Genomic DNA, 27,415 nt, shown 5'->3' with positions numbered 1-27,415 from the left:
TTCTCTCAAGATTTTTACTTCATTTGAATCTACACTTTCTTTCACATATAGTGCCACTATATAAAATGTTAAATCTTTAACTACTAATCAGGGTTTATTCACAGCCTAGAAATATCCCACTTGACAGCAAGTAAGATGGTTTCAATTCAATTCAGTAAAACTTTATTGGCAGGATAAATGACACAATTATCATCAGAGTGTAAAGAAAAAAAAATGCTGACAAAGTGCTCCTGTACTTCAGCCTTATTCAAAACTAGAAACAAATAGGGCCTGATACTTCAGTCAGCCCACTGTAAATCCACTCACTTCAATACAGTTACTCCTCATTTACACTGGTATGAGAAAATAATCAAGCACCCATGGCATGATAGCAACATCAACATTTAAAACCCTGGAAATGGTCCTATGCTTGTTAAGTTGTTACTGGTGCTTATGAGCTAGCTAACTATGAGCAAAGTCCCTCTTTGACAAAAAGAACAGGAGTACTTGTGGCACCTTAAAGACTAACAAATTTATTTTAGCATGAGCTTTATTTATTTATTAAATAAATTTGTTAGTCTTTAATGTGCCACAAGTGCTCCTGTTCTTTTTGCGGATACAGACTAACACGGCTGCTACTCTGAAACCTCTTTGACAAGTTTGCATTTCCATACCTGTAGGTCCTCTATGCTCTCAGTGAAATCAACGGGGTATTGCCATTGACTCCTGTAGATGTAAGATTGCATCACCCTGTAGTCCTGCTGAGCTAGAAGTTACATGAGTGGAACTACAAGTGCCTTACTCTTATTTCAAACAAGTCTCTTCTAATCACTGATTAAAATAAGTGGCCAATCCCATTACCCACATATAACCCACTAGGGCACATATGGCTAGAATGGCACACAGCCATGTCAATATCAGAGTATGAATTGTAGTGTTGTTACCACATGATTCTTGATTGGCATCTCTTTTCCTCTTCCATTTAGAATGTGGAGCTCTCATTAATTCAATGATGGCTTTCTATAGCCAGAGAAAAATCACCTAGTAATGCCTGCTTAAAGTAATCAAAATGGAACAAAATAAATCATTAATACAAACTATTTGTCTTTGATGTTTGGATAAAAATTAATTTGTGATAGTTATTTGAATTCAAACAACTTAAATCTAAACTCTGAACGTGTCCTGTTCTTTAAAAAGGCTAAGGCTGCAATAAAATGCCAGCTTTTCGTGTGTGCTTGATGTCAATTAAAAGAATGATCAAATCCAATATTTCATTTTTAAAAATTAATTGCTATCCTTACACTCCAAACTAAGTGTGCATCCATGGGTTTAATCTCTCCCAATCATATGAGACTCCTTGGGTCTATCAATACGAAAGAGAACTTCTGCAGGCAAAAAATATCCCAGATACTGCACACTATCTGGTGTAGTGTCATTATGGTAGTGTCCTCCTTCACCATGGTGACTGAAACAATGAGTGTGCTCCAGTCGCAGATCAAACCCCTAGAAAAGAGACAAGTTTATGTTATGTGAGCACAACATTTTCTTTTAAAGAAAGTATTTAAATAATGCTTCAGTATTTTGCAGTTAATATTGTACTTTTCTTCCATGGATTTCAAAGTGGTTTATAAACATTTAATTATTTAAAGACTTTCAAGTAACCTAGTACTCTATTTTATAGATTGGTAAACTGAGGCAGAGAGAGTCGCTTCCTAAGGTCATGCTGAGACAGTGATAGAACTAGGAATAGAATCTAGAAGTCCTGACTCCCAGTCCTCTACCCAGCGGTTCTCAGCCAGTGGTCCGGGGCCCCCTGGGGGGTTGCAACCAGGTTTCAGTGTCCACCAAAATAAACCAGAGAGCAGGGCCAGCATTAGACTCCCTGGGGCTCAGGGTAGAGAGCTGAAGCCCAAGCCACATAGGGCTGAAGCCAAAGCAACTCAGCTTTGCAGGGCCCCTTGTGGTGTGGGGCCACAGACAATTGCTCTGCTTGCTATCCCTTAACACTAGCCATGGCTTTTAATCTACTGGACATGCAGAAAAACAGTTATTGTGGCACAGGAGGGCCATGGAGGTTTTCATAGCATGTTGGGGAGGGAAGGGCTCAAAAAAAGGTTTTCTGCCCTACAACACACAACAGTTCTTCCATGCAATCAAGTTGTTCTAAACCAGGCTTTAGTATTTGTGTTGAGGTAAGATCTATAGGCCCACAATCAGAGATTAAGGCCCCGTTGTGCCACACACTATACAAACACAACAAAAAGATAGTGCCTGGCCCAATTTTGAGAGAGAACAGATAGGTACTGACAGGAGGAAGCACAGGTAACAATAAGATGATAATGAACTATATGATAAGTGTTGGATTCTGCACACCAGCTGCCTAAATTGGCACAGTGCTATTTGCCTTCTAGAGATACAATACATTATTATATTGAAAAAATATTAGTGTGATTAGGCCTAACAGCTAAGTTGGTGGCAAGCTGAGACTACTAGCTATTAAGCAAAATGTATCCATTTTATTATTAATTATTTGTATTACTGTAGTACCCAGGAGCCCTCATCACCAGGGCCCCACTGTGCAATACACACTCTGTCCTTTTGTCTGTTTTTCCTTTCTTTTGCATCTTGTGTCACTCTCAAATTGTGACAGTATTTGTACAAACAAATAGTGCTTAGCACAACGGGCCCTGGTTCTTGATTTCTCTTGGCACTAATTTAATACAAATAGTAAGTAACAATCATTATATAAAAACAGCACTTACATGTCACATGCTTTCATTCAGAAGAATATTCCATTAACAGCTGTTGATATATGTCCATTCCTATTACACTCATCACTAGCTTTTGGGAAACGATATGCAATTGAGCACTGGGCCCAAAGACTGCCAAATAGAGACCCAATGGAGTAAGGCACTTGAGCCAACACCATGTCCCACTAATGTGCCCACCACTTGGCATAAGTGTTTTTTTTAATTGTTATAAATTTTTTTAAAAGATATAAAAAATAAAGATGGTAATTAGTTTTCCTCCCAAGACTCTTGGTTAATGTATATACTTTAATGTAAATGTAACAACATTCCTAATGATAGGGACACTAGTCATACTTATGAATTTTCTCATACCTTTAATATTTTTTACTATTGAATTTAGTGCTTGTGAAATATGCTCAGTCCATATTTTGATATCCAAGGCTGTCAGGCTTTGATTTGCCCATACTACAAATACAGTGCAGTGCTAATACCAACTTCCCCACATAGCCCTGCCAAAGTGTCCCAACCCATTTCTAAATGGGCCACATGAAGGTAAGGATAATTCAGTCTCCATCCCCATTCATTCCTTGGTCTGTCTTCTCAGACTGCCAAGTTAATGCAGTTGTGCTGGTTGTTTTAGGATGCAGACATCAGCATTCAGTCACTATTGACCTGGATTTAATTCAAACCAGTGAAAAGTGAAAGGCTTAGTTATATTCTATTACCAGTCCCCTGAGCCATCCATTCCAACACCTCGAAGACCTTAATATAATCCATAAACAATTCCCATTCTTGAAAAAAACCAAACAAATCCAAGACAGAATCATTACATGTCAAGCTAGTTACTCATAGACAAACACAAAATAGAGACTTACTGGATCTCTGGAAATTAGTACTGGCTGACAAATCAACGGAGCCTTCATTTCAAAAAAATGGAGCCAATTATTCACTTCCTCGTCAGTGTTTAAAGGACAGGCAGAAAATTCTGGGGGCTATAAAAAAGCATTATCAGTTGAATGAAGAAACTAGGACCAAAACTTTTCTCTCTAAGCTACTTTTCTTCACTAGCCCTAAATTATTTTCTGCTCCCTATTTCTTCTTAACCAGCAAAAGCGTATCCATGATTGTTTCTCTATTCAGAACCATAAGCTTTTACCCAATGGCTGCCTCCATTGCCTCAGGTACCAAATGGGGAATTCTTAGAATAAGGTAACCTGTATCCACGTTACATTTGTTCTATCATGTTGGGATCAGAACTACATCAGTTTCAGCTGTGTTTGAACATAGCTGAAACTAACAGGATTCTGGTATGTTTTCTTCAACTGATGCTGACAGATTTTTTTCTGAGAACAACATTAGTGAAACTGTGATTACAATTGTAACAGGAATAACAATCTAGACCATGATTTCATTATCTCTATCCACTTTCGTCACGGAAATTATAATAGAACTAGGGCTGTCAAGCAATTAAAAAAATTAATTGTGATTAATCATGCTGTTAAACAATAACAGAATACCATTTATTTAATTATTTGGCTGTTTTCTACGTTTTCAAATATATTGATTTTAATTACAACACAGAATACAAACTGCTCGCTTTAAATTTATTTTTATTACAAATATTTGCACTGTAAAAACCAAATAGTATTTTTCAATTCACCTCATACAAGTGCTGTAGTGCAATCTCTATCACAGGGGTTGGAAACCTTTCAGAAGTGCTGTGCTGAGTCTTCATTTATTCACTCTAATTTAAGGTTTTGCATGCCAGTAATACGTTTTCACATTTTTAGAATGTCTCTTTCTAGAAGTCTAAAATATATAACTAAACTATTGTTGTATGTAAAGTTAATAGGGTTTCAAAATGTTTAAGAAGCTTCATTTAAAATTAAATTAAAATGCAGAGGCCCCTGGACCAGTGGCCATGACCCAGGCAGTGTGAGTGCCACTGAAAATCAGCTCGCGTGCTGCCTTTGGCACCTGTGCCATTGGTTGCCTACCCCTGCTCTATCATGAAAGTTGAACTTACAAATGTAGAATTATGTACACAAAAAAACTGCATTCAAAAAGAAAAACAATGTAAAACTTCAGAGTCTACAAGTCCACTCAGCCTACTTCTTGTTCAGCCAATCGCTCAGACAAACAAGTCTGGTTACAATCTGCAGGAGATAACGTTGCCCGTTTTTTGTTTACAATGTTACCTCAAAGTGAGAACAGGCGTTTGCATGGCACTTTTGTAGCCGGCATGGCAAGGTATTTACATGCCAGATATGCTAAACATTCGTAGGCCTTTTCATGCTTCGGCCACCATTCCAGAGGACATGCTTCCATGCTGATGTTGCTCGTTTAAAAAAATATGCATTAATTAAATTTGTTACTGAACATTTGTAAGTTACACTTTCATGATAAAGAGATTGCACTATAGTACTTGTATGAGGTGAACCGAAAAATACTCTTTTGTTTATAATTTTTACAGTGCAAATATTTGTAATAAAAATAATATAAAGTGAGCACTGTACGCTTTGTATTTTGTGTTGCAATAGAAATCAATATATTTGAAAATGTAAACATCCAAAAATATTTAATAAATTTAAATTGGTATTTGTTTAACAATGAGATTAATCGTGATTAATTTTTTTGAGTTAACCGCGTGAGTTAACTGCGATTAATCGACAGACCTAAATAGAACCTTGATACTAAGTGTTGTGAATACTGTTCCCAATGTGAATATAGCCTAAGGCATACACATTCAAGACATCTGTTTCAGGAGTGTTCTAGACTCTGAGGACTCAGGAATGGTGCTTTTCTCCAAAGGGGAGCACCATCGGTATCATGTTTAGATCCACTTCTTGGGGAAAAAAAAATTCTTCAGAGTAATAGATTTTTTAAAATTACCCTTTGAATTTTAGGTAGATGAAAGCAGCATGAGAATACGACAGCAATTTCATCTTTGATATTTGATAGGTTAGTCAGAGACAAAACTGATTGGAGATGTGTAAAAGTTTAACATTTCAGAAAGTTCTGCTTGTAAAATGGAAAGCAAATTCTGGTAAGCATGCAAGCAAATACAATCAGTAAGAATGTATAGCCATTGCATAAATATATTAAATAAAAACATAACAGCCATACTGGGTCAGACCAATGGTCTATCTAGCCTAGTATCCTGTCTACCGACAGTGGCCAATACCAGGTGCCCCAGAGGGAGTGAACAGAACAGGTAATGATCAAGTGATCTCTCTCCTGCCATCCATCCCCACCCTCTGATAAACAGAGGCTAGGGACACCATTCCTTACCTATCCTGGATAATAGCCATTAATGGATTTAACCTCCATTAATTTATCCAGTTCTCTTTTAAACGCTGTTATAGTCCTAGCCTTCACAACCTCCTTAGGCAAGGAGTTCCACAAGTTGACTTAGTGCTGTGTAAAGAACTTCCTTTTATTTGTTTTAAACATGCTGCCCATTAATTTCATTTGGTGGCCCCTAGTTCTTGTATTATGGGAATAAGTAAATAAGTTTTCCTTACCTACTTTCTCCACATCTCTCATGATTTTATACATCTCTATCATATCCCACCTTAGTTTCCTCTTTTCTAAGCTGAAAAGTCCTAGCCTCTTTAATCTCTCCTCATATCGGACCCTTTCCAAACCCCTAATCATTTTAGTTGCCCTTCTCTTAACCTTTTCTAGTGCCAGTATAACTTTTTTGAGATGAGGAGATCACATCTGTACGCAGTATTCAAGATGTGGGTGTACCATTGATTTATATAAGGGCAATATTCTTGTCTTATTCTCTATCCCCTTTTTAATGATTCCTAACATCCTGTTTGCTTTTTTGACTGCCTCTGCTCACTGCGTGGACATCTTCAGAGAACTATCCATGATGACTCCAAGATCTTTTTCCTGTTTACTTGTAGCTAAATTAGCCCCCATCATATTGTATGTATAGTTGGGGTTATTTTTTCCAGTGTGCATTACTTTACATTTATCCACATTAAATTTCATCTGCCATTTTGTTACCCAATCACTTAGTTTTGTGAGATCTTTTTGAAGTTCTTCACAGTCTGCTTTGGTCCTAACTATCTTGAGCAGTTTAGTATCATCTGCAAACTTTGCCACCTCAATGTTTACCCCTTTTTCCAGATCATTTATGAATAAGTTGAATAGGATTGGTCCTAGGACAGACCCTTGGGGAACACCACTAGTTACCCCTCTCCATTCTGAGAATTTACCATTTATTCCTACCCTTTGTTCCCTGTCTTTTAATCAGTTCTCAATCCATGAAAGGACTTTCCATCTTATCCCATGACAACTTAATTTACATAAGAGCCTTTGGTGAGGGACCTTGTTAAAGGCTTTCTGGAAATCTAAGTACACTATGTCCACTGGATCCCCCTTGTCCACATGTTTGTTGACCCCTTCAAAGAACTCTAATAGATTAGTAAGACACGATTTCCCTTTACAGAAACCATGTTAACTTTTGCCCAACAATTTATGTTCTTCTAGGTGTCTGACAATTTTATTCTTTACTATTGTTTCAACTAATTTGCCCGGTACTGACGTTAGACTTACCGGTCTATAATTGCCGGGATCACCTCTAGAGCTCTTTTTAAATATTGGCGTTACATTGGCTATCTTCCAGTCACTGGGTACATAAGCCAATTTAAAGGACAGGTTACAAACCCTAGTTAATAGTTCCGCAACTTCACATTTGAGTTCTTTCAGAACTCTTGGGTGAACGCCATCTGGTCCCGGTGACTTGTTACTGTTAAGTTTATCAATTAATTCCAACACCTCCTCTAGTGACACTTCAATCTGTGACAATTCCTCAGATGTCACCTACAAAAGCTGGCTCAGGTTTCGGAATCTCCCTAACATCCTCAGCTGTGAAGACTGAAGCAAAGAATTTGTTTAGTTTCTCCACAATGACTTTATCGTCTTTAAGCGCTCCTTTTTGTATTTCGCTCATCCAGGGGCCCCATTGGTTGTTTAGCCCGCTTTCTATTTCTGATGTACTTAAAAAAAAAAAAACACACTTCGTTATTACTGTGACATTAGTGATATAATCTGGGACCATATAGAACATGGTTGCAACTAAGGTCCTGTAGTGGCACCAAATCTTATGTAAAGGGGGTCATATAAGGTGTCTAAGACCAGGTTATGGGCTGCTGGTTATGATTATGCTGTCTATATGTATCATTTTGTAGTTGAAGTTATGAATATTGACTCTGTACTGTCTGTATTTCAAACTTGTGCTGTGCTTCTGGGTGACATCCCAGACAAGTTGGTGTTAGCTCTGCCTAGCCTGCTTGATGGCCCATTAAGGACCATCAGCTACACAACTGACCCACTGAGAGAAGGCAGATACGCTTTGTAACTCAGCAAAGTATGCATGCAGGAACTTGCCCATGTGACTCCAGACTCCATTTTGCTGTAATTTTCCACAGTAAGAACAAAGAGGTGTTCTTACACCTGGAAAAGACTATAAAAGGCTGATGCCTCATCTCCATCTTGTCTTCAATCCTGCTTCTTACCTCTGAAGGGACTTTGCCACAAATGGAAGCTCTATACAAAGGACTGAATGATCCATCCCAGCTGGGGATGTACTCCAGAGACTTGATTTGAACCTGCAGTTTATTCTATCACTACGACAAGCCTGAACCAGGAACTTTGCCATTACTGTATGTAATTGATTCCATTTAATCAATTCTAACTCTCATGTATATCATTTTCCTTTTATGAATAAACCTTTAGATTTTAGATTCTAAAGGACTGGCAACAACGTGATTTGTGGGTAAGATCTGATTTATATATTGACTTGGGTCTGGGGCTTGATTCTTTGGGATTGAGAAAGCCCTTTATTTTCTTTATTGCGGTATTGGTTTTCATAACCATTCGTCCCCATAATGAGTGGCATCGGTGGTGATACTGTGAAACTGGAGTGTCTAAGGGAATTGCTTGTGTGACTTGTGGTTAGCCAGTGGGGTGAGACCAAAGTCTTCTTTGTCTGGCTGGTTTGGTTTGCCTTGGAGATGGAAAAACCGCATCGTTACAATTACCTTTTGAGTTTTTGGCTAGCCATTCTTCAAACTCCTCTTTTCCTTTTCTTATTATATTTTTACACTTAATTTGGCAGTGTTTATGCTCCTTTTTATTTACCTCACTAGGATTTGAATACTTGTAAAAAATTATAAATCTTGAAGTTAAACCATATCTCTGATTGTTGTTTAATTGATTTTTTAATTTTTTAGTTATTTTTCACACTATTCTACTGTCTATGTGTTTCACCAAGTCCTTATACATCCCCATTTGTTTCTACAGCTTCTGTGCCCCAACAAAAGATTGGAGTATTAGGGTCAAGGTGGTTTTGTACTTTCTGTTTATCACTTTATCATTATTGCAAAAAAATTAAGTGCACTAAGTCTTTATATCCTGAACTGTCTTGCATCTTTATCTTTTAGAAAGATAAAGAGCCTGAATCAAGAGCAACTTACCATGATATGAATCTTTGCTTTCCCCTTTTGAATGACAAATGTACCTCCTATCCCAACTGGTTTATCTCCATAGCATTTTTCTATAATTTGTCTCATACAGGTCACAAAGTTATGCCGTCCAGTTCTTCCATTGGCTTTCACTTCAATAACCTGGAGAGCAGACATACATTTATCATGCCTATCACATGCTGTAATGTTTTGTGAATGTTTGCTACGTACGTCATGTACACCTCTACCCCGATATAACGCTGTCCTCAGGAACCAAAAAATCTTACCGCGTTATAGGTGAAACTGTGTTATATCGAACTTGCTTTGATCCACCGGAGTGCGCAGCACCGCCCGCCCGGAGCACTGCTTTACTGTGTTATATCCGAATTCGTGTTATATCGGGTCGCGTTATATCGGGGTACAAGTGTATTTCAACGCTGCTTTGTATCCTATAATCTTTTTTAAAGTAAGTTCTCTCACAGGTGCTGTTGCCTTTGCATCCTTAAAATATTCAACAGGTTTTGTTTTTTGCATGTAAGAATTTGCTTTTCTGAAGTTCTTTATTTAGTCACACAACAGGCACAGCACATGAAGCAGAGGTGTAAGATTCCTTCTCCCACCCAACAGGCCTCAAACCTGTCATGAAAGAACACTCTCTAGGGATAAAAAGGTTGTTCAATTTTCATGCTCCATTCAGTACTTGCTTCTCTGCTGAGACCACCTAATGTCAGTTGTGTTGAGGGATACACTCGTCCACCAGGAACTGAACAAAGACCACAAACCTCAGTTTACATAGGCCAATCAAGCATCAGATGACAATAACTTTCAGTCACTACCAACCTGGGCTGGATTACAATGGGTGATTTAAGGGTGAAAAGTTCCATATCCCAGTACCAATTCCCTGGGGAATCCACTCCCTCACATCAACTTCACTTTCTTGTGAAGGACATTATTTCTCTTATGTGATTTTTGGAATTAATATTAACATCAGCATTCCCTGAAAGAAAAGGCAGGCCTGAAACAAAGAAGTTTAACTTTAGCTATCACCTACAGAAGAAGTGACATTTTATCCAAATATGCACCTTGCCAGGTTGGCCCTGACTGGCATACAGGTTGGCCAGCAGTCCAAATTCAAAGTCACTATATTTGTTGCTGTACTTCTCCAGCAGGCACCCTCCATCTGCAGGATTAATCTGAACGGTATAACTTGCATTTACAGCAGGCTTTTGTTCACTCTCAGCTTGAGCAACTGGGATAAACTGAAAAGAAGAGCATGTAACATTGCTTAGTTCTATCATTTGATTTTATTACTAGGTATATAGCATCCCAAATTAGAGCCCAATCCTGAGAACTACAATAGAATTTTCACCTCTCAGGATTGAGTCCATATAGATTAGCAAAACACACAACTATTTTAAAGGAAAACTCTTAATTTAAAATTGACTAAGTGTGAAAAACGTGTATTAAGGAATTTTCTCTTATCTAGGGATTTGGATTCAAGTCCCTGTAAAAATAACAGAACACTAAATGGGACAGTTTTCTCAATGAGGCAATCAACTTAATATATCGCTGCAGGAGGCCTAGCTTAGTGATGATGACCAGGACTGAGCGTTCATACTGTCAGGGGCGGCTCTAGGTATTTTGCCACCCCAAGCATGGCAGGCAGGCTGCCTTCGGCGGCTTGCCTGCGGGAGGTCCCCGGTCCCGCGGATTTGGCAGCACACCTGCGGGAGGTCCGCCGAAGCCGCAGGACCAGCGGACCCTCCACAAGCATGCCGCCGAAGGCAACCTGCCTGCTGCCCTCGCAGCAACCGGCAGAGCGCCCCCCCGTGGCTTGCCGCCCCAGGCACGTTCTTGGCGTGCTGGTGCCTGGAGCCGTCCCTGCATACTGTTAGCTTAACCGTGCTCTCGCTGCATTCAGTAGAAAAACTTCCATAGATTTCAATAGAAGCAAAGCTAGACCAACTTTGAGTGATCTTGAAAATATCACCCTTAATGTTGTTGTAAGGCAAGGCCTATAATCATTTAAATGGTTAATTTGACTACTTACTTGTAAAATAAAAATATTTTCCTATTTTATTTAAATAATAATAACGTGCAGCGACTTTGAAAGTCTCTGAGTTATCATATTTACTACCAAGAGCTAAATTCTCTCACTCCTATTGTGTATCAGGCAGTTAAGATGCCAGTTTTCAATTCATTTAGTTTTCTTCTTCGATTGTATTTCACTCACTTAGGAATACATTTAGTCATGTACTCTTCCTTGTAATTAGATGTAGCAATTAGAACATTCTTCATATTATACTGAAGTTTTCCATTCACCTCAAATCAAAACTGCTTTCTTTATCTATTTCACCATGTCAGATAGACCAACTAAATCATGTTTTAACTTCTGATCCTTAACTGACCTTAGAGCTTAAGTCTTAAAACAATAGCATCTTGAATAACACTATTTTTTCTCTTGTGATATTTAACATGAGGACTAACACTGGATATTTAAAGCAATTTACCATTCAGCTCTTTGGCGTCCATTTTTTACATATTTTTAATCTTCTCTGGTATTAAAAATGTGACCAGCTAATTGTAAATTTCAGTATAGCAACAACTAGAGGCGGCTTCCTGTTAGCTTCATAGTAACCATATGCTTCCTTGTAGAATTTATAAACACAAAATGTGGTTTATTACCTAAGTAATAAGTAACTCCTGGCAGAGACCTTGTTTTATTATCTTTTTAAAGTGTCATACAAACTTATGGTGCTACATATAAGTTATCAGTGTAGAAATGTTTGCTCTATCAATGAAATCATTTTTTGAGAACTTCTGAATATTTATACATGTTTACTGACCTCAGCATTTACTCCAAGAATCCTAGAGGACACAGCTCCAGCTCCAAGAATGAAAGCTCCAGGCAACTCTATTTGCTTTGCAACGGTGTTCAGGTCATAAACCTGCACAAGAGACATGCGTTTATGTACCTTTGACTTTCCTACCTTGTAATTCTCATCTCAATTACATTCCACTGCAACTTCTTGATGATTTTATCCAAATATAATTATTATTTATTTGTACAGATTGGTTTGAGCACAATCCTCAAATCTGAACAGCACTGGCATCTGGTCAAGTTTAAACGTAATGACTTGGGCACATATCCACTTATTTGCTGGACTGCATTATCTTCTTGCACAAGCTTGGCCCCATGCTGTTTAAGGGCAAAGTTACCGATCTCTGTGCAAGTGACATTAAAGCAAAAAATGAAAATATCCTTAAGTGATGTCACATAAAATCAGATTCTGGCAGGCCCCAGGCTCTACCAAAAGAGAATGCATTAGCAAATTATTAACGTAAACTCTACTTTGGCCTATACCGGCCCCATACACAGTCGGTTTTTACAAACAATAGTAATAATCAGCATGTAGGGCCATGGCTAGATGCGAGGGATAGGTAGCATACAATACATAAACATACAGACCATGCCATGGACTCTAGGTAATTCCCTCCAACATCCCTCTATGGCTTCTCTCAGACAGCTTTTGAAGAAACAGCCACACAGGTACCAGAAGAGGGACAACTTTTGCATGCAGCTTTGGCTGTGGGATTTCTGACACGTTCTTATGCTCAGCACAGGCCAGGATGCTTGGCCCATAATGCTTTCACAATGCAAGCCTCTTTTTACAAGTCAAATCCTGCAACATTCATTAGTCAGTGTTTGCCAGAATAGTATTTTAAAATATGACTACATATGCTTCTTTGGCAAGTGCACTAAAAAGCCATGACTATACATTAACTCACTTTATCTTTTTGTACAAGAGGCACCAGGTAAGGAACACCTCCCACATCTGCTATTCTAGGCTTCCCACAGATTCCTGGAACAAGAATAAGGCAAGTTAGCTTGTCAAGGGAATCTGTCTAAAATTCTCTCTGTGCACTTGAAGTATAATAAGACAGAGAATTTGTTCCTCAAAAGCTTCCTTAAAGTTTTCAGAAAGTCTTTTAAATCAGGGGCTCTTTACCTTTTTCTTTCTGAGCCCCTCCCCCCCACCATGCTTTAAGAACTCCATGGCCCACCTGTGCCACAGCAACTCTTTTTCTGCATATCCAGTAGATTAAAAGCCAGGGCTGGTGTTAGGGGTAGCAGGCAGGGCAACTACTTGGGGCCCCAGTGAAGCGAAGTTGCTTGGGCATCAGCCTCGTACGGTAGGGCTTGGGCTTCGGTTTTCTGCCTGGGCCCCTGCGAGTCTAAGGTTGGCCTTGCTCTTTGGTTTATTTTGGAGGACCCCCTGAAACCTGCTCGAAGCCCCCCAGGGGACCCCGGATCCCTGGTTAAGAACCTCTGTTTTAAATCACCATTTTTTTCTGAGTACTAAGATAAATTAGGGGTTCTACAAATCCATGTAAGTTAGGCCTGAATTGGAAGAAAAACATGCATAAGGCATGGGTTCACTTCTGAAAGCGAGCCAGCCTGTTCCAAAAGTAGTACTGCTCTACAAGCATACACAAAATCTACTAGGCAACAATTGAGGAACACTGGTTCTCTAATGAGGCATAGTTCGTAGCGTCATCATGGAAAGACAGTAGCAGGTACAGATATAAATGCTTTCACCTATCTTGTGTAGGGACAATGGTGGGAGTTTAAATAAAACAGAGATTGAGCTAATTATTAGAATGAAGTTGAATAGCAAGACAGTACTTGGTATCTACATAGCCCCTTCAATCAGAGGATGCCAAAACCCTTAACATACAATAGAGAATTAAACCTGTTAGTTAAACTCATTTTACAGATGAGGAACAGTGATGCAGAGCACTTGAGTGATTTGTCCTAGTCAGGTCACACCAAGCCAGTGGAAGAGCCAAGAATAACAAGTGCTCCCAGCCTTGTAGCTTATCCACAAGACCACTCTTCCTCTGCCATCATCTTCAAGAGTTTCTAATTATGAAGAATCCTATGAAATATTGGCAAAGTCATACCTTATGGTTAGAACAGTATGTTACCTTTAACAGGAAAGTTGAAGGGATCCTGAGTCAGATCAGGGCATTCTACTACAGAGACCTGGACATCAGCAAAGTTCTCTTTAAGCCCATTCTGCAGGACTAGAATAGAGTAAAAAAAATATATTAGTGAGAAATTAGCTAGTTTGGCAAGTAACACATCACATAAAACACATATTTTAAGGTGTCAGTTTAGCAAGATACATAAGCACACGGGTCACATTGGAAAAAACTAACCCCAACTATACATACAATATGATGGGGGCTAATTTAGCTACAAGTGATCAGGAAAAAGATCTGCAGTCATCGTGGATAGTTCTCTGAAGATGTCCACGCAGTGTGCAGAGGCAGTCAAAAAAGCAAACAGGATGTTAGGAATCGTTAAAAAGGGGATAGAGAATATGACGGAGAATATATTATTGCCCTTATATAAATCAATGGTACGCCCACATCTTGAATACTGCGTACAGATGTGGTCTCCTCATCTCAAAAAAGATATACTGGCATTAGAAAAGGTTCAGAAAAGGGCAGCTAAAATGATAAGGGGTTTGGAACAGGTCCCATATGAGGAGAGATTAAAGAGGCTAGGACTTTTCAGCTTGGAAAAGAGGAGACTAAGGGGGAATATGATAGAGGTATATAAAATTATGAGTGATGTGGAGAAAGTGGATAAGGAAAACTTATTTACTATTCCCATAATACAAGAACTAGGGGCCACCAAATGAAATTAATGGGCAGCAGGTTTAATCAAATAAAAGGAAGTTCTTCTTCACACAGCGCACAGTCAACTTGTGGAACTCCTTGCCTGAGGAGGTTGTGAAGGCTAGGACTATAACAGTATTTAAAAGAGAACTGGATAAATTCATGGCGGTTAAGTCTATTAATGGCTATTAGCCAGGATGGGTAAGGAATGGTGTCCCTAGCCTCTGTTTGACAGAGGGTGGAGATGGATGGCAGGAGAGAGATCACTTGATCACTGCCTGTTAGGTTCACTCCCTCTGGGGCACCTAGTATTGGCCAGTGTCGGTAGACAGGATACTGGGCTGGATGGACCTTTGATCTGACCCAGTACAGCTCTTCTTATGTTCTTACTAAGCCCGTGAGCAATTCCATTAACTTAAATAAGGCTAGTCACAAGCTCAAAAGTTATGCATATGTTAATTACCTCACTGAATCAGGGCCTCAGAGAGGAATAAATCCTTCTTTGCTATCCTGTTATATTGCTGAAGGACAGAAGGTTTCATTTTTTCTTTTTACAATACACACACACACACGATTTTCAGAAAGAGGCCTAAAAACTACACTCCTAAAGAAATCAACATTGAGGCACAAATGCCTGATTTTCAAAAGTGCCACACACCCAACAGATATCATAGGATAACAATTTTCCCTCACTGTGACTTGAGCTGGATTCAAATTGGTGACTAGATGGGGAAAAAAGAGAAGGAACTTTTTTTGGTCAGATGTCTGAACAAGATACCCCTCCTATACAGAACAGAGGGAAGAAATATTGCTGAACAATCCTTGATGTAACATTTCATTTTGTTTTGTATCAACATTAGGTCCACTACATGCCAAAGTAAACCAAAGAAACTCAAAAACGAATCTCACATAGGAATAAACAATGGATTGTTCCACTGGAGTAAAAGTAGGGATGAATCTGGCTTAGGGCATATCTACATGTATAATGCTGCTGCAGCGCATCTGGTGAAGATGCTCTATGCCAGAGGTGGGCAAACTACGGCTCGTGGGCTGGGACGGTCTTGCCTGGCCCTTGAGCTCCCAAATGAGGAGGCTAGCCCTCAGCCCCTCCTGTGCTGTCCCCCCTTCCCCACAGCCTCAGCTCACCACGCCGCCAGCGCTGTGGCCCGCCGCTCCTGCTGGGAAGCATGGTGGCATGGCTGGCTCCAGCTGGTAAGGGGGTGGGGAGCAGGGGGGTTGGATTAAGGGGCAGAGGATCCCGGGGGTCAGTCAGGGGACAGGGAACGGTTGGATGGGGTGGAGGTTCTGGGGTGGGGGGCAGTGAGGAGGACTAGGAACGGGGTTGGATAGGCGGGGGAGTGCTGGGGGGCCTGTCCGGGGGTGGGGGGTTGGATAGGGGTTGGGGCAGTCAGGGAGCGAGGGGGTTGGATAGGGTCTGAACCATGCGCCTCAAAGCTGAAGACTTAACTGAAAACAGCTTAAGAAGTGCTCCTGTCTGCAGCACTCAGACACAGCTCCCAATGGGATCCAAACGCCAAAGGAATCCATGTTATTCTGTATAAAGCTTATACAGGATAAACTCATAAATTGTCCGCCCTCTATGTCACTGATAGAGAGATATACACAGCTGTTTGCTCCCCCAGGTATTACTTACTTATTCTGGGTTAATTAATATGCAAAAAGTATAAAAAGTAGGATTTAAGTGGTTTCAAGTAATAACAGACAGAACAAAGTAAGTTACCAAGCAAAATAAAACAAAACACGCAAGTCTAAGCCTAATACATTTAAGAAACTGAATACAGGTAAATCTCACCCTCAGAGGTATTCCAATAAGCTTCTTTCACAGACTAGACTCCTTTCTAGTCTGGACCTAATCCTTTCCCCTTGTTCGGTCCTTGTTCCAGCTCAGGTGGTAGCTAGGGGATTCCTCATGACTGCAGCCTCTTTTGTTCTGTTCCATCCCCTTATATAGCTTTGGCACAAGGCAGAAATCTTTTGTTTCTCTGGGTCCCCACCCCTCCTTCTAAATGGAAAAGTACCAGGTTTAAGATGTATTCCAGCACTAGGTGACATGGTCACATGTCCTATGAGACCCCAAGCCTTCATTCTTCCCAGCCTGACTCACAGGAAGGCTTGCAAGTAAACAGAGCCATTTAGAACCAATAGTCCTAGTTGATGGGAGCCATCAAGATTCCAAACCATCATTAATGGCCCACACTTTGCATAGTTACAATAGGAGTTTAGAGTAACACTTCATATTTCTAGCTTCAGATACAAGAACGATACATTCATACAAATAGGATGAAGACACTCAGTAGATTATAAGCTTTGTAATGATACTTTACAGGAGACCTTTTGCATAAAGCATATTCCAGTTACATCATATTTACACTCATCAGTATATTTCCATAAACATATGGAGTGCAGCATCACACATACCCGTCTGTCTTCTAGCTTGGTGGAATTAAAGCGATTTGCCATAACGAGTCAGCAAAATTTACTTAGCAGTGTTATGTGAGGTTTTAGTTCCTGCTAGGTGAGTGGGTCAGTAAGGAGGCTCTGAAAGGATCTCCACTGAGTCGTTCCCCAAAGGTTGATGAGAGAGAAAATAAAAACCAAGACAAAACTTTGGGTATGATGGCCCAACCAAGAAGGGGAAACTCTGCTTTCCACTCTACTTCTCCTGCTGCTGATGTAGGGACACATTCAGCCTCCTGATCCTATCATGGCTGCTCTCCAACCCAACCCAATCCTATTGCAACTCCTCACCCCTTTGTGGGCAGCACTGGTTCAAGAGGCTGTGATCCTGGCACCACTCCAATCAACACACATAGTGGGTAAAAGTAGCATTCCCACTCAACCAGGGGATTCTTGCAAATATCCCAATCTTGCAATCTTTTAAAGCTGCAAAGTAATGTGAGATGTGAGTGGGATTAGCAAGAAACTACAGGTAGATTTTGGGTCTCAGTTGGAAGAAAAGCAACTGAGAACCATTGGGTACATGTCCAAAAATGTTCACTGTGGTGGCTATCCATCCATCTTATAACCTTTAGCCCAGTGGTTATGGCACTTGCCTCTCATGTAGGATATTAAGTATTTTTATAAAGTGGAACAGCTTCAACAGGAAAAATTATGAACCACCCACTCCAAAACAGTCTGTAATGTAGTGGTCAGGATACTTCCCCAGGCAGAATGATCCAAGTTCAAGTCCCTGCTCCAGAATAGGGATTCAATTATGGGGTCTCCCATTTCCTAAGCAAGTGTCCAATCATTGGGCTGAAGGTTATAAAAGGGGTGGATGCACAGACACAGTTTGCTGTTTTAGAATAATTCAGATGGGAAAAACGTTATCAGGTCAAAGCCAGCCTCTACCCAGCTCTATTTAGGACATAGGGGCAAAGAGCTGAATACAAAATTTAGTTTATTGTCATTGCTTATTGCAACAACTTCCATAACACTATAAATTGCATTACTTACCCCCAGAAAGTTCCTCTAGACTTGGGACATGAAGAGCAAACTTTTCAACTTTGGCCATTTTCTATTTATTTCAGCAAACTGGACAATCGATTTATAAATTCTCTGCTGAAGAGATCAGAGTACACCGGGCACTGTGACTTACTGATCTGTGAACAAACAGAATGGTTTACTGATTAAAAAGGGCTTGCACAGCTGCATTCTACTTTTTTGATATGTAAGGGTTTTTTTTCAATTTCATTTAAGAATACAAACTATAGTAGACTGGACTTTTTGCTTCAAGTGACAAATTGTGATGTATGTGCTTATAATGCTAATTTCCTCGCATGTTTTGGAATGACAACATGCATAGAATGCAATTCTAGAGAGGATTCAGAGCACTGTATCCATAAGGACTTAGCCCCAAGCCTCCAACTTGGTCTGTGTAATCAAGCCCCTGAGTTCAAAGGACTCTGCACACATGCAGGTGTTTGCCCAGGTGGAGCTTTAATTTGTTTTTCTGTGAAAACTGAGAGTCATGAGCAAAGGCAGTCTTTAACCTGCACCAAAGAAGTACAGTACTGGTTCACTAGGAGGCCCAATTTGACCTCTGGGCAGGTATGAAACCAAGACTTTCCCCTACAAAAGAGAAGCGGGGTTGCAGTATTTCTGTTGACGGAGAACAGCAGCAGAAATGGATGTACCTCTCCTACAGTAGCCTGGTATGTAACAATTGTTTTGTTAGCAACCATCTGAAACACAGTTTTCAAAAAAGTTTATTGCTCACAGTTCAAAAGTCAAAGTAGCTATAGTTTAGTCAGTTCTACTACAACACACAATCAGGTGACTGGAGCAGGCCACCAGGAAGAGCTAGTTGGAACCAGCTCATAAGTCAATGCACCAATCATTAACTCTTTAGTCACATCTGCCTTATTGCCCATAAAAAGGAAACAGGTCCCAGATAGCCATTCCGTGGGGCGTGGAAACAGTCTACTTGCCTACCCACCAATGAGGAGGAAGTTTTTCCGAGTGAGTACAAGGGCATTATGTGACATGTCATTCCATATTATTTATGAAAATATGCTTATGATATGAATATGACATAACAGATACTTTTATGCAAGATGGCTTGCTTTTATGCAAGATATCACTGGAAAGGTTATGATTTACTGAATGTGATTATCTAATTTGTATGCCTGTATCATGTCTGTATCTGAAGTTAGGAATATTGACTATGTATCTGTATTTCAACTATGCTACTTTGGGTGACACCCACTGCTAACACTTCAGGTACAACAATGGATAAGCCAGACAGGGCAGACGGCCCATCAGTGAGGAGAATGGACTGTGAAAAGTTGGCCTTCCTGTGGACACTCCATACTGCCACTGACTCATGGACTCCGTGATACCAAAGTCATAGAATATCGGGGTTGGAGTGGAGCTCAGGAGGTCATCTAGTCCAACCCCCTGCTCAAAGCAGGACCAATACCCAACTAAATCATCCCAGCCAGGGCTTTGTAAAGCCTGATCTTAAAAACCTCTAAGGAAGGCAATTCCACCACTTCCTAGGTAACCCATTCCAGTGCTTCACCACCCTCCTAGTCAAAAAGTATTTCCTAATATCCAACCTAAACCTCCCCCACTGCAACTTGAGACCATTACTTCTTGTTTAGTCAGGTGGTCTTGTCACCTGATACTAAAACATTACCTGGAACTTCTTGTAACTTTCCACTGTTAGGGAAGATGGGTCAAGTTTGGGAAACAAAGGATTCTTGCCTTATGTAAATGCTATTTAAGGGTAAGGAGAAAGGCAAATGGGACTCCTCCTCTCCATGGCCTGTCTGCCCAAGAAGAAAGACTGCAAAAGCCACCTGAAGGGAAGGCAAAGGGGGAGTCCAGACTGAAACGGGGTCTAGTCTGAAAAGGAATATAACTGGAACTCTGAACCACAGAAACTTTTCAAACTGACTGCAACAATATCTAGAGTCAGATATACTGTTTGTAACCAATTTCTTTAGTGAAACTAGCTTAGTTTGCGTACATGATTTCATTTCCTTAGTAATCTGGTTTGTTTGGTTTGTTACCCTTTTACCACTTAATAAACAAAACAAATTTTATTAACTATAAAAGGCAGATTTTATTAAACCCAGTTCTGTAACTTCTAACAGGGGGGCAAGAAGTGTGCATATCTCCCTCCACATTGAGGCAGAGGGCAAATTTCATAAAACCTTTGGGTTTGTAACCCTTAAAAGGAGCGAGCACCAGAGTGTTGGAGCAAGTCCCTTAAGAGTCTTCCCAGAGCTGATCTGCAACTGGATGTGGACCTGCCTCTGTATGTGTGCTAGAGGACGCTTTAATAGCCTGGCTCAGCAAGACAGGTTAAAGGGGGCCCATGCTGGCAGAACAGGTAGACTCAGTGGTATCTCAGCACATCAGGTAGCTTCCTAAGGGGTATAACCCGTCACACGTTAACCATCCACTTCTGTACGATGCAAGTTTTAATTAAAAAAACATGTTTCCAGTCTTTACGGGTTACTAATATTACTTTCAAAAGTGAGCCCCCAGTCTTCCTGAGTCTGCAGACACACAGGGGAACATCAAAGATCAAAGAGTAGGGAGAGGAAGGTGAGTATACTTTATAGCAACAATTTCCCAAGTGAAAGGAGAAAGATGCTTACTAAGGGCTGATCAAAAGCTCAGTGAAGTCAATGAAAGACTCCCATTGACTTCACTAGGCTTTAGATCATGTGACTTTTCATCACAGAACAAGGAAACCAGAAGGAATCAGGACTGTGCTCCTCCACCACCCCTATGAAAAAACTGTATTCTTCACCCCAAATAAAAGCAGCAAAAATAAAGTCACTCACTTTTTTTAAACTTTCTCTTCCCGACCAATGCCTTCAGTAACCAAGCTGTTTGGGGGATGGCTAGCTGAGGGGGCACAACCCTTGGGAAGCTGGATGTGTCTGATTGACTGGGCTTCTGCTGAAAACTCAGCTGAAATGTTTTCCTCTCCTACGCTGCAGAAAGCAACTAAGGAGGAGCCGTATCTTCTTCAGCTGGTGGATGATTCCTTTTTCTTCTCAGGTCAGGAGTTGACAGCTCAATAATTATTAGAGTTGATAGGCAGAGTAATACAAAGCCAGAAAGGCACTCAAAAGGTAAAAAAAAAAAAATATGTAGCTTGTGTTTGAGGTGGTGGTGGTGGGAAATCCAGTGGCGGAATGGAAAAGTGTGAGGGGCTATTTAGTCAGAGCAATTAACCAAGAAGATGACTTTTAGTAGCAACATTTTGAATGGATTTGAAAGGGAGCAAGATTGCATTTATCAAGAACAGAAAGGAGGATGTGGTAATAGTCAAGACACAAAGTGACAGGGCCTGGACATGAGCTTTAGCAGTGTGGATTGAGAGACTAGGTCAGATCTCAAAAATGTAGGATTCAGTGAGGGGTCAGAAATACTACTGGGTGGCTAGAGAGAGAGACAGAAGAGAAGACAGTAGTTTTTTTTTTTACAGCATGGTCACAGCAGGACTTCTGTGAAGATGATCAGCTGGTGGAGAGCAGGAAAAGAAGAAACAGATGCTGGGGGGTCGGTCAGGGTCTGAGGTTGCTTGAATGGATGAACTTTGCAAGGGGGGAGATGGTCGAACAAGTCAAGGATGGTGGAAAGTGTGGGGTGGCGAGAGTCAATGGTTGACACAATGGAGAAGAGGGAGAGGGAGAAGAGGACTTAGGCTAGGTCTACACGAGGGGAGGAGGGGGTCAACTTAAGATACGCAACTTCAGCTACGCGAATAGCATAGCTGAAGTCATCATATCTTAGGTCGTTTTACCTGGCAGTGAGGACGGTGGCAAGTCGACCACTGCTGCTCCCCCTTTGACTCCGTTTCCGTCTCTCGCCGCGTTGGAGTTCCGGAGTCGACGGCAGAGCGATCGGGGATCAATTAGATAAATCGATTCCCGATAGATGGAGCACTATCTGGCGGATAGTATAGACATGCCCTTAGAGAAGAGAATAGGTTGATGGACTGGAGGCGACTAGTACTGAAGGAGACCAGGTAGTGGCTAGATAAGGAATTTTGTGATGTAGAATGAGCTGATCTGAAGCTGCCGGTCAAAGAAGGACATGAGGAGAAGGAGACAGGAAGTTAAAGGATCAGGCAGGAATTTTATCTGTACAAATGTTCTCAATTATGCAGTTTCCATCCTGCCTTCATAAGATCCCTGATAGAACCGAAACTTTGTTTTTGTTCCCTTGATTGATAAGTTTTCTGTATGTTAGAGACAGTCTGTGTGTCAATGAGGAGAGACGGGGACACAAAAAAGATCCATTTCAGGGCAGTGATTCTCTAAAGCAAAATATAAAACTTTGAAATGTACAGTCCTGTTTAAATTTACGCACCTGCCTGATTGCAGGGTTTCTCCATATCTCAGCACAGTCATTGATGTGCTGCCAAATCTACAGCTGAAGGTGTGTGATGCTTCTCATCCCTGCACAGCTATGCCTGTTGACAGACAACTTTGCCAAGCAGTAATAGAATGCAGCTAATTATGCACTAGGCGGTACCACTACTGCCATTCAGAACTGTAAGGCTAGCAGAGAAAGGATCAAGAATCATGTCAATGTTATGCTATTGCTGCTTTTCCAAATGTATGAGCACCTTCCAAGTTCCAGGCGTGGCCGGGCACAAGCCTGCCCACATCTGAAGGCCCCACCCCAGCCTAAAGAGATGAGCTACTTAACCTGCCGCTCAAGCAAGTTCAGGGGACAACAAATGAAAAACAGAGGCAGAAGTGAGGTCATAGGGCCAAAATCAGGGATCTAGTAGACACTGAGGGTATGGCTACACTTACGGTTTGTAGTGCTGGTCATCCAGCTGTGTAGGAGCAGCGCTGGTGTGTGGCCACACTCACAGCTACCAGCGCTGGTGTGTGGCCACATTTGGAGCATTTGCAGCGCTGTTGGGAGTGCTGCATTATGGGCAGCTATCCCAGCATTCAAGTGCACCAACGTGCTTTTCAAAAGAGGGGGGTGGAGGGTGGTGTACTGTGACAGGGAGCGGGGAAGATAGAGAGTGGATTTTTGGAGCCAACACTGTGTGTTAGCTTCCTGGATTGGAAAAATCACAAAATGTTCATGAGCCCTTAGTCTTAACTCTAATTGCAAACAGCCTGCCTCCAACACGGACTGCCCCGTTTCACTCACTCCCTGTGGTGTACTGTGACAGGGAGCGGGGAAGAGAGAGATTGGAAAAATCACAAAATGTTTGCGAACCCTAACAGCCTGCATCCAACACGGACTGCCCCGTTTCACTCACTCCCTGTGGTGTACTGTGACAGGGAGCGGGGAAGAGAGAGATTGGAAAAATCACAAAATGTTTGCGAACCCTAACAGCCTGCATCCAACACTGTTTCCCCTGCCTCTCATTTGATCGTTCACAGCCAGGTACAGATAGCTCCTGTTTGCTGTGATCAGTATTTGTTTTTATAGATAAGCAGTTCAAACGGAGCTCTGATCGGCTCTGTTCTGTTTCATTCACTCTGCCTGCCTGCCTCTCATTTGATTGTTTACAGCCAGGTACAGAACGGAGCTTCGCGCGGAGCTCGTTCACAACAAAACAAAGAGAGGCTGCATAACAAAACAAGAGAGTAATTTATAAAAGCATTCTGGGATACACCTTATTCCCTGGAGGCCAATCACAGCGCTGGTGTGTGGCCACACTTGATGACCAGCGCTGCAGCACCAGCGCTGGAATCCTTATTCCCCATGCTGAGTGAGATGTACGGCCAGCGCTGCAGCCAGGGAGTTGCAGCGCTGGAAGTGCCCTGCAGGTGTGGCCACTTACTAATTGCAGCGCTGCAAATCGCCAGTGTAGCCATAGCCTGAGCAGAGAACCCTGGAGAGCACCCACTGCTCCTCGAAAGTGTCTAGTGAGCTAGCATACGCAGCCCAGAGAAACTCTGTCCGAATCAGCGATCGAAGGGAGGAGCGGAAATAGGCCTCACAATCGCAGAGTGCCTCCCCTTCCAACATCTTTCTGCTGGTATGATGAATAGTCACCTGGGCTAGTGCCAGAAGGAGGTTGATGAGGAGGTCTCCTGACTTCATGGGATCATGGATGAGGGGTGCATAAATTAGGAGGTGTGGGGAAAAGTGCAGGCAGAACCTAAAGGGAAGGTTCTGGAGGAGCCAGAAAAGAGGCTGCAACCTGGCGCACTCTAGGTAGATGTGCACTGGGGTCTCTCACGCTTCAGAAGGGGCAGGTAGCAGGGAGAGAGGTGAACCATGCCAGGTACATGATCCAAATGTATCATCATCAGCAAAGGCAGTCTCTGTTATTATGGAATAGTGAAGAGGATAAAACAGAGGCAGGGGATGGGGAGAGTAGTGGAGAATCACCCCTGTGGGAAGAGAAGCCTTGGGAAGAGATAAATGTGAAGCTTTTACTTCATCAGAACAAGTCACAGGTTGCTCTAAAATGTACAAGGCGCAGGGGCAACTACCTAGGGCTTGTCTACATAGTTTTTGTTCCTATTAACTATATCACTTTAGAAACCAATATAATTAAATTAGTGTAAAGCCTTAGTTTGGATGCCTTTCCACCAATAAACACCTTCATGTTGGTATAGCTTATATCAGTAGTTAAAGGGGTATAAACAGTGTGTGTGTGGAAACAAGCCACTAGTAGACACCCCAGCAATACAAAGTTACAAAGGAGCAGGGCTGCTCACGGATGAGGAATAGCTCAGTGGTTTGAGCACTAGCCTACTAAACCCAGGGTTGTGAGTTCAATCCTTAAGGGGACCATTTAGGGATATGGGGCAAAAATCTGTTGGATGATTTAATGGGGGAATGATCCTGCTTTGAGCAGGAGGTTGGACTAGATGAGGTCCCTTCCAACCCTGATATTCTATTCTATGAAAACCATCACAACTATGTCTGACTAGTAAATGTAATTTTTTCCACACCTTGTTAGTACAGGATTAACAGTAATCCACAAAGAATACTAATGAGTGATTTTTTTCCATAAAATATATATACTTACCATTTCAGTCAATTTTTAGTACAAATAAAACACGGTACTGCATTCCAATTCAAAGTACAAGTTAGTGTCTTTGATGGGCTCTTCCCTTCTTTCCTCCCTCATTGGAATGTTTTGGTGCACAAATGAGACATGCCCTATGCAGTAACGTCCACCATGGAGCAGTAGTAGAATTGGAATGGTCTTGGGTAGAGTTTTTGGGGGAATTGTTATGGGCTGGTGATTTTACTTAATTGTCTCCAATAGGGCTCAGTGTAAGGGAGTTATGGTCTATCCATGTGGATTCATTGCGGACTGGGGCCTAAAAGACAAATCCAGAGTAGTTATGGCACACTGGAAACAATTAAAAGGAAGCAATAACTTAAAGGGCATTTTAAAAAGTAATTAAAAAACTCATCAGAGCCAGGAAAGCAACAGCCCCTTCTCTACAAAATATCAGAATGGCCATCCTGGGTCAGACCAATGGTCCATCTAGCCAGTATCCTGTCTTCTGAATGTGGCCAATCCCAGGTGCTTCAAAGGGAATGAACAGAACAGGTAATCATCAACTGATCCACCCGTTGCCCATTCCCAGCTTCTGACAAACAGTGATTAGGGACACTTCAAAGCATGGTTTTGCATCCCCACCCATCCTGGCTAATAACCATTGATAGACCTATCCTCCATGAACTTATCTATTTCTTTTTTGAACCCTGTTATAGTCTTGGCCTTCAAAACATCCTCTGGGAAAGAGTTCCACAGGTTGACTCTGCACTGTGAGAAAAAAAATACTTCCTTTAGTTTGTTTTAAACCTACTGCCTATTAATTTAATTTGGTGACCTCTAATTATTGTGTTATGATAAGGAGTAAATAACACTTCCTTATTTATTTTCTCCACACCAATCATGATTTTCATATCCCCCTTGGTCATCTCTTTTTCCAAGCTGAAAAGTCCAAGTCTTATTACCATCTTCTCATATGGAAGCTGTTCCATACCCTAATCATATTAGTTATCCTTTTTTTGTACCATTTCCAATGTATCTTTTTTTTTTCAGATGGGGGAACCAAATCTACATGTAGTATACAAGCTATGGGTGTATTTTAGAGGCAATATGATATTTCTGGCCAAATTATTTATCCCTTTCCTCATTATTTCCCAACATCCTGTTAGCTTTTATTGACTGCCGTTGCACATTGAGAGGATGTCCACAATGACTCCAAGATCTCTTTCCTGAGTGGTAACAGCTAATTTAGACCCCATCATTTTGTATGCATAATTGGGATTATGTTTTCCAATATGCATTACTTTGCATTTATCAACATTGAATTTAATCTGCCATTTTGTTGCCCAGTCACCCAGTTTTGTGAGGTCCCTTTCAAAACACAAAAGAAAAGTTTCAAACAAAGAGTCCTGTGCCATTTTAAAGACTAACAGATAAGATGTATTGGAGCATAAGCTTATGCTCCAAATAATACGTCTGTTAGTCTTTAAGGTGCCACAGAACTCTTTGTTGCTTTTTTCAGTTCTGAAAGTGAGTGGGTAGGTGAATAAACATGCCCAGACAATTAGGTTAATGACTCACCTGAGGCACGTTGTTCACTTTATGTAGGGGCGCTCCCGTTATGGGGACACGGTTGTGAAGCAGGATGTAGGAAGGGGAGCGGCGAGTTAGCAAGGCTTTTGCCCTAGTACAGCCACTAACGATGTCACTTCCTCACACTAGCCTTGCCCCTTCCCCTAACGCCACCGCTTTCGGACACACACAGCAGCACCCTTAGCCCAGCGGGTGTAAGGAATCGCCCAGCACAGGGTAACGGTGTGTTCAGCAGCCGCTATTCTATTTACTACAGTTCCGCGGGGGAGGGGCTCCGCCGCTCTCCTGCCCCGCAGCTGGGCTCCGTCTGCGCGAGCGCACGAGTCTCCCGCGCTTCTGCGGCCACCACCCTTACAACGGCGGGGGCAGAGAGGCAGAGACCCGCAGTGCCTCTCCCAAGATGGTGCTCGCGGACAGCCCCCCCCCTCCCTTCTTCCCATCAGGCC

At 41.5% G+C, this 27,415-nt stretch overlaps 1 protein-coding gene across 2 annotated transcripts; it reads right to left on the bottom strand.

Moving 5' to 3' along the window:
* Window positions 1–571: 571 nt before the first annotated feature.
* On the bottom strand, window positions 572–27,370 carry C1H11orf54 (chromosome 1 C11orf54 homolog). 2 transcript variants are annotated; one of them, XM_039481349.1, is made up of 10 exons: window positions 26,958–27,370; window positions 25,398–25,695; window positions 18,374–18,519; window positions 14,198–14,296; window positions 12,998–13,071; window positions 12,055–12,156; window positions 10,291–10,467; window positions 9,221–9,370; window positions 3,605–3,721; window positions 572–1,482 (listed from the first exon to the last, which is right to left on the bottom strand). In XM_039481349.1, the coding sequence occupies exons 3-10, from the start codon at window positions 18,429–18,431 to the stop codon at window positions 1,309–1,311; spliced, it is 951 nt and encodes a 316-aa protein (XP_039337283.1). In that variant the 5' UTR covers window positions 18,432–18,519; window positions 25,398–25,695; window positions 26,958–27,370; the 3' UTR covers window positions 572–1,308. The 2 variants fall into 2 exon arrangements, with proteins under 2 accessions (XP_039337283.1, XP_039337281.1); XM_039481347.1 differs by lacking the exon at window positions 25,398–25,695.
* Between the last annotated feature and the right edge of the window lie 45 nt (window positions 27,371–27,415).

Source organism: Mauremys reevesii, linkage group 1, assembly GCF_016161935.1.
Source record: "Mauremys reevesii isolate NIE-2019 linkage group 1, ASM1616193v1, whole genome shotgun sequence".
NCBI classification, from domain to species: Eukaryota; Metazoa; Chordata; order Testudines; family Geoemydidae; genus Mauremys; species Mauremys reevesii.
Note: the sequence above shows the minus strand (reverse complement) of the source record. Positions and strands in the feature narration are given on the sequence as shown.

What these genes read in the sequence shown, in the direction of transcription:
- C1H11orf54 (XM_039481349.1), bottom strand. Translation starts at nt 18,431, where the DNA reads ATGGCCAAAGTTGAAAAGTTTGCTCTTCATGTCCCAAGTCTAGAGGAA. An exon ending in CTCTTGTACAAAAAGATAAA is followed by an intron (nt 12,157 to 12,997) that starts GTGAGTTAATGT and finishes TCTCTTGTGCAG; the next exon opens with GTTTATGACCTGAACACCGT. An exon ending in GTCAGGGCCAACCTGGCAAG is followed by an intron (nt 9,371 to 10,290) that starts GTGCATATTTGG and finishes TCTGCTCTCCAG; the next exon opens with GTTATTGAAGTGAAAGCCAA.